Genomic DNA, 7,123 nt, shown 5'->3' with positions numbered 1-7,123 from the left:
CCACTGCCCCACCCGCACCACCCGCCCCACCCAGACCCACCACCCCACCGCCCCAACCGCCCCACCCACACCACCGCCCCACCCGCACCCCCCGCCCCACCCGCCCCCACCCACCCCACCGCCCCACCGCCCCACCCGCACCACCCACACCACCGCCCCACCCACCCCACCGCCCCACCCGCCCCACCCACACCACCGCCCCACCCGCACCACCCGCCCCACCCAGACCCACCGCCCCACCGCCCCTCCCGCACCACCCGCACCACCCGCCCCACTGCCCCACCCGCACCACCCCGCCCCACCCAGACCCACCACCCCACCGCCCCAACCGCCCCACCCACACCACCGCCCCACCCGCACCCCCCGCCCCACCCGCCCCACCCACCCCACCGCCCCACCGCCCCACCCCACACCACCCACACCACCGCCCCACCCACCCCACCGCCCCACCCGCCCCACCCACACCACCGCCCCACCCGCACCCCCCCGCCCCACCCACATCACCGCCCCACCCCACAATATAGACTTCCCTATTCACCATGCAGGTTATCAGTCATCAAGTCATCACTACACATATCATAAAAATGCTTAACTGAAGGGTTATTAGATAGAACTGGCCTCTAACAATAATAATGACACTATATTTACAATATTTACAAATTTATAGAGATCTATAAACCAGTGTTATTGGATGGAGCTCTGAACTGAAACTTCTTGGTTGCAGAAAGTTTGAATAAAGGAAGAACAGCTCAGATGTCCCTCGCAGACTCAGAATAGTTTGCTGTCCAAATGTTGCCCAGATAGCGTGTGAAGGCTGCGTTTCCTGTAGCGTAGCGCCTCTATACCTGCTGGGTGATGGCGAATCCAATAACGGGGTCTGAGTCTGGAATGTCCCATGTCACAACAGCTGAGTTGGCCTTCAGATCTCTGATAGACACATTTACAGGGGGAGCTAAGCTGTCTGAGAGAGAGAGAGAGAGAGAGAGAGAGAGAGAGAGAGAGAGAGAGAGAGAGAGAGAGAGAGAGAGAGAGAGAAGGGGGGGTTAACTTGGTCAGTGGCTCAGTGGAAGACAGGAAGGCAGGGTGTGTGTGTGTGTGTGTGTGTGTGTGTGTGTGTGTGTGTGTGTGTGTGTGTGTGTGTGTGTGTGTGTGTGTGTGCGTGTGTGTGTGTGCATGTGTGTGTACCTTGCTTAGACAGTCCTGGGTAGGTCAATAATCCTGAATCATTTTGAATTATAGATGAGTACTATACAATTGGGTCAAGGACCTGGATTACAGCTTTTCTTTGTGTGTGTGTGTGTGTGTGTGTGTGTGTGTGTGTGTGTGTGTGTGTGTGTGTGTGTGTGTGTGTGTGTGTGTGTGTGTGTGTGTGTGTGTGTGTGTGAGAGTGAGTGTGAACAGCTGCCCTGAATGATGGAATAGCAGGTATAAATCATGTTTGTTGTCTTATTGTAAGTTTGAAGGTGGAGCTGCCAGACGGTTTTATGCGACGGTAATTTGGGTCGATCTCCAAACTGCAAGGGTTGCATGTTTTTCTCAGGGTGTCTAGACCCTGTCGGGCTCAAGGTGTGCTGCTCAAAATACATGACTTTTGAAAAGAAGAAATTGGAGCAAGAAAGAGAGAGAGAGAGAGAGACAGACAGGTTGAGAGAGACAGGGAGAGACAGTGTAATGAAGAGAGAGACCGGGAGAGACAGTGTGATGAAGAGAGAGACTAGGAGAGACAGTGTAATGAAGAGAGAGACCGGGAGAGACAGTGTGATGAAGAGAGAGACTAGGAGAGACAGTGTGATGAAGAGAGAGACTAGGAGAGACAGTGTAATGAAGAGAGAGACCGGGAGAGATGGCATTTTGGCTTAAAACTCAAAGATTTTGTGCACTCACACACAGACACACACACATACCCACACATACACACAATCAGAAACACACACTCACACACATTTGCATGCTGCAGTAACAGCTGAGCGTCTTCACAGTCACTGTAGGGGTGATTGAACCCGACAGATCTAACACGCTGGCATTCATCTGCATAAAGCTGCATAGTTTAATGAGATCTACTTCATACAAACCTAAGATTCCAAACATTTGTAATTATTAAACAGTAACAAATCTGGTATCTGGTACTAAACACTCTCCAACACACACACACACACACGTATATATATATATATATATATATATATATGTTTTTTCATTTATTCTGTAAAGCACTTTGAGTTGCATATATTTATGAAAAGTGCTATAAATATAAATAAAAATATTATATTATTATTATTATTATTATTATTATAGTTTATTATTACATCCATCACTACAGACCTCCTCTGTTGTTTGTCCATCACTACTGTGTCGTGTTGGTTAGCCGTTACCATTTTGACAGTGTACAACATTAATGATGCAGATGAAATTAATAGAACTCTGATGATCTCATTAAATGTGTCATGGGGTGATGGGGGGAGATTTATTAGCCGTAGACCAGTCAGAGTGCCTTTCCTGACCTCTAGTCCCTGCTGAGAGCACTCACAGCTGGACTCACAAGCATCAGAACCGGCCCGGTGGAAGAAGGTGGTCTGCTCCACCAAACATTCATCCACATCACGTGGCTGGACAGAAACCTGGAGTCCTGGCATTTGGGTGGATGCTACGTGTGCATTCGGGTGGATGCACTTGGGTGGATGCTACGTGTGCCTGCAGACCGAGTGCACTTGGTCATGGCGACAGCCTCATTCAGCAGGATGAAGCACCCTGACTCACTGCAGAAACCGTTCTGGACTGGATCGAGGAGAAAGAGTTCAGCGCACGGACTCCAAATGCCACGGATGTACTGGAAAAACAAGTCCAATCCATGAAGGCTCCATCCCAAAACCTTCAGGACTTAAACGATTTGCTGCTAAACGTCTAGGTCCAGATATCACAGGACACCTTCAGAAGTCCTCTGGAGTGCATGCCTTGATGAGAACATTGAGAACTTTTGCTGATGCAAGGGGAACTTGCAGAATATCAGGCTAGTAGATTTAATGTTATGGCTTTATGATGTGTTTACACGTAGTCAAACACAAACCTAATGTAAAAAGAGGACTATTACTCCTTTTCAGGATGCATATTTTCCTAAACTGTAAAAGACTGCAGTTGAATGTTCAATTGCCCTTAATCGTCTTTCGGCCATGAAGCTCTTTGCACACTGAAGTCTTCTCTTCATGTTCATGACGGCTGAGAGAAATTAATCAAGTTTACAGTGGGCAGATAAACACTCAGGAAAAAGCAGTACGCTCCCGTTACTAATGAAAGTGCTACAGTCTAATTGATTCATGTTTAAAGCACGACTGATTTCACTTTAATTAAAAAGGCCATCAAAGCTGAAGGTGTGGACCAAGGTGTTCGTGACACACCAGAATTATGACTTCTGCTGTCTACGAGAGTGAACATAAGCACATGTGGCAGCACCCCAGAAACAGACCTCTGCAGGCCTAGAAATGTACACAAGACTACACCTGGGCACACAGGTGCCTTGTGACACCATTTCAGGTGTGTTTCATTAAGAGTGTTGCCAGCTTGAAGAAAACAGGACTCTGTTCAGCCTACCGATGCCACAGAGACAGAACGTAGCGAGACGAGTGTGTCCCCATGCAGACACAGACAGCTTTAACGCGGAATCCTGCATCACACTAGTATCAATGCACAGCATTCGACTTTCCACACATATTCTCACACTCTGTCCTCCCATCTGGATTCTGGGTCAGCCAAATTCTCAGTATCCCCACTGTTTCTTTCCTTACCGCGGTCCAGTTTCAGATTACATGTGCAGCACAGAGGCTTTTGTCATTGGACTTTCACTTCCAATTTTTCTAGTCAGCAACTCCATACGAACGTCAATGCCACTTGTGTAATTCTTTATTTAGGGGTCGGTTCCTGATGATTAAACAGCCCAGAAATTAAACAAACCAGTATTGATCTGAAGTATCTTATACAGTCAGGACAAGCTCCGTTCTGGGTCCACAGCACCAAGCCCGGCCCGGGGAGAAGTTCTGGTGCAGAACTGATAACTGGGTGTTAAGAGTAAGCATCGATTTGGACTTGACGGAGCATTGAGCAGCTGGTGTGTTTGCACTTCCCTCCTGAGCCCCACACAGCCGTCCCCACCCAGTTGGGTGGAGCTAGTGGTGACAGGTGGAGCTGTGCTGGTGTCTTGGCCCCTCCACCCGCAGGGCTCGTGTTCGCTGCTGCCTCTAGTGTGCTGAGGACTGGCACTGTCATGGTGCCAGTGTCTTACACTTCTGAATATGAATTTACTCCACTGGTCAAAACTTTAAAAATACACCCCCCCCCCCCCCCCCAATACTCTGATATTAACCGAGTTATAACTTTCAACACAATTAGAATTTTCCAGAAGCTTACAAGATGCCAGTGTGATGATATATATGTCTGCAATACGTTGTCAGAATGAAACATAATTACTAAATTTCTCATTTCTTTTTGTTTTCATAAAGTGTAGAATTGCAGTCAATAATTTTTTACCCAATTGTAATCATAGCTATATCGATGTAATTTGCAACATAAATGTGAACCAGATTAAGAAGTCTTTGTATGAGAGATATGATGCATGGCTTTTGTATTTTGTTTATAAAAAGTAATATTTAGTAGTTTTAGTATTATGCCTTGTTTGATATTTAATCAAAACATTTTGAAAAATAGTGTCAATCATGGCAGTGCTAGAACCTTCTGGTTTTGCTCAAGTGTAAGTTTTATAAGTTTTCTTTCTCTCTTTCCGTGTGTGTGTGTGTGTGTGTGTGTCTGTGTGTATGTGTGTGTCTATGTGTGTATGTGTGGGAGAGAGAGTGTGTGTGTGTGTGTGCGAGCGCTCTACTGTGTGTCAGTCACCGTGCAACAGGTGCATACATTACGCACCTGATCTGCTACTATTTGACTAGACGAAACGCGTTGCCAGCTGTCAGAACCGTTTGTATAGTTCAAATGTAAAACACTAACCCTAACCCTAACCACCCCTATATCAAGAATGTTTGACAATAAAATCATCTCATACCTCACAAGCTAGTGTTTGTATGAAAGCTTCTACATCTCCCCAGAAATGAGATTGCGCGTGCAACGCCTCTGATGAGCAGTTCTCATAGCTTCTGCCTCGTCGACATTTATGAGATCGAGTGTGGTTCACTTACCGGCTACAACCCGGGAAACGCCGAAACAGCTCAGTATGTGCAAAGCTGCGCGCACGAAATATATTCCCATCCTTTAAAAGATCCGTCGATGTGAAATCTCATCTATTATACGGGCGCTGTGCTCGTCCGCCTCCTGTGGTCTTGTATTATAGTCTGTCACGGTGGCGCGTTCAGAAACGTCGATAATAGTGGTTTGCGACAGGAATGCGATTGATTTCAGCACCATGGACGGCGCATCGTTCGCGCTGTGCGGCGAATAATGGGGTCTACTCGGTGGTCAATCGAGGCTCGTGGCTTTGTTCCTCTCTGCTTGTCCACCTGCCTGCGTCATCGGAGTCGGCAAATGAAGAATTCGGATGAAGTCCTAGTGTACGTTGCATTTTAGCAACATATCGCGAGCTGCTACAGAATATGATCACGAGCGGTCTGCTTTGTTTTAGCGCAACACCGCTGCAGACGATAACCCGCTCGCGGCGAATGCTTGTATGTCTGGATTAGGTGATGCCCATTCACTCTAGTCTATAGTGTGTATCGTAATTTCTCTCTCTCTCTCTCTCTCTCTCTCACACACACACACACACACACAAACACACTCACATACACAAGCGCGCGCGAATAGATTGTATTGTTCAATCTTGTATATAATTAGGCTATCAAAGGAAGCATTTTGCTGTTGCCAATTGTACAGTGCACGTGTTAAGAAAAAATTGTAAGTCTGTCTCATCGAGGTCGTTAGCGGAGTCGAGAAACAAATCTACTTCCCCGTTTACATTAACCAGTGATGTAGCGGTTAGAAACAACACGTTTCATCCGACCAGAAACTTCTAGAAAGAACATAGACCTCAAACATAGACCTCATCAATTCCCTGTTCATTCTACGTCTTAAAATCATCGAAAAGAAAAAGTATTACTGACTAACCCAATTTTAAAAGTTTTGGAGGCTGCCACCTTTCTTGCAAAGCTTGAAAACTAAAGCGTCTGCGTAAAACCCAGAGTAGGGATAAAGTGAGACATTGTGTTCGAGCGCGTGAGCTGCAGCCTCCTCATCACGGAAGGCTGCGCCGTCACCGTCATTTACTGCATACAGTGCAAATGTACAAATCATGCGTTTTAACGCACGCACCGATGCTTACGGTGTTCAGCCCTGACAGGAAACTTGAGACGCAACGATGTGGCGCGCGGCTTTCGTTTAGTACAGGTCACGGGACGACGCTGTGATTAAAATGTCCCACGTAAACCGTCGCATGTATCGCTTTCTTGGCTTCCTCTGATCCGCCGACACTCGGTGAGTTCAGCTGCGAATAAACTCGCGTCAGTACCGGTATCTCAACCCACGCGCACTCGGTTCGCAAAAACCTCTCTTGTCGATTTTTATCTGAACTCCTGTTGATACCTCTTATGAAACAGCAATTTGGTGTCTAAATATACCCAACGTCAAGGAACCAGTTTTAAACTGTTGCTTTTTGTTACAAGTCAGATTTTCCATGAAGAGAGTAATTGTGTCTTACCTGATAATGTTCGAGCAGTAAAGCGCGCGCTACACTCAGGTACCCGACTCGCGTGTGGACCAAGGGACGCGCGCGCGCTTGAAGTGAGACGCTCTTGCCCACGGGCGAGTGCGCACTACAACGACAGTTGTCTCCGGTGTCACCTTAACCATCAGCAGTGTGTGTGTGTGTGTGTGTGTGTGTGTGCGTGTGTGTGTGCGTGCGTGCGTGCGTGCGTGTGTGTGTGTGTGTGTGTGTGTGTGTGTGTGTGTGTGTTTGTGTGTGTGTGTGTGTGTGTGTACGCGCGCGCGCGGTCGTTTTTTGGGGTCATTATTGGTGTTCGTGTAAAAAACACGTTTCCTATCTCGCGAACAATGTTACTTTTCAACAGAAGCACATATACTCAGCAGTTCGGGAGTGAAGTGTGTTTCGTGTGGGGTTTGAGTAGCGTTTAACTAT

General features: G+C 47.3%; 1 protein-coding gene across 2 annotated transcripts in view; it reads right to left on the bottom strand.

The window, feature by feature from the left end:
* Positions 1–6,843, bottom strand: part of fndc5a (fibronectin type III domain containing 5a) — a 14,054-nt gene extending 7,211 nt beyond the window's left edge. Inside the window, exons 1-2 of one of the 2 annotated variants that reach the window (XM_076985766.1) lie at positions 6,686–6,843; positions 846–961 (exon numbers count right to left, since the gene is read on the bottom strand). Coding sequence is in view for 1 of the 2 variants with exons in the window: in XM_076985765.1 (XP_076841880.1) it covers positions 846–961; positions 5,178–5,247 (186 nt within the window). In the remaining variant the exon portion in view is untranslated. Of the gene's footprint in view, positions 1–845; positions 962–5,177; positions 6,657–6,685 lie in introns of those variants that run through there. The other variant, XM_076985765.1, reaches the window with a different exon arrangement.
* Positions 6,844–7,123: the final 280 nt, after the last annotated feature.

The sequence above is a fragment of the Brachyhypopomus gauderio genome, unplaced genomic scaffold (genome assembly GCF_052324685.1).
Source record: "Brachyhypopomus gauderio isolate BG-103 unplaced genomic scaffold, BGAUD_0.2 sc43, whole genome shotgun sequence".
NCBI lineage: Eukaryota > Metazoa > Chordata > Actinopteri > Gymnotiformes > Hypopomidae > Brachyhypopomus > Brachyhypopomus gauderio.
The sequence above is the reverse complement of the archived record's forward strand: the minus strand, read 5'-3'. Positions and strand labels throughout refer to the sequence as shown.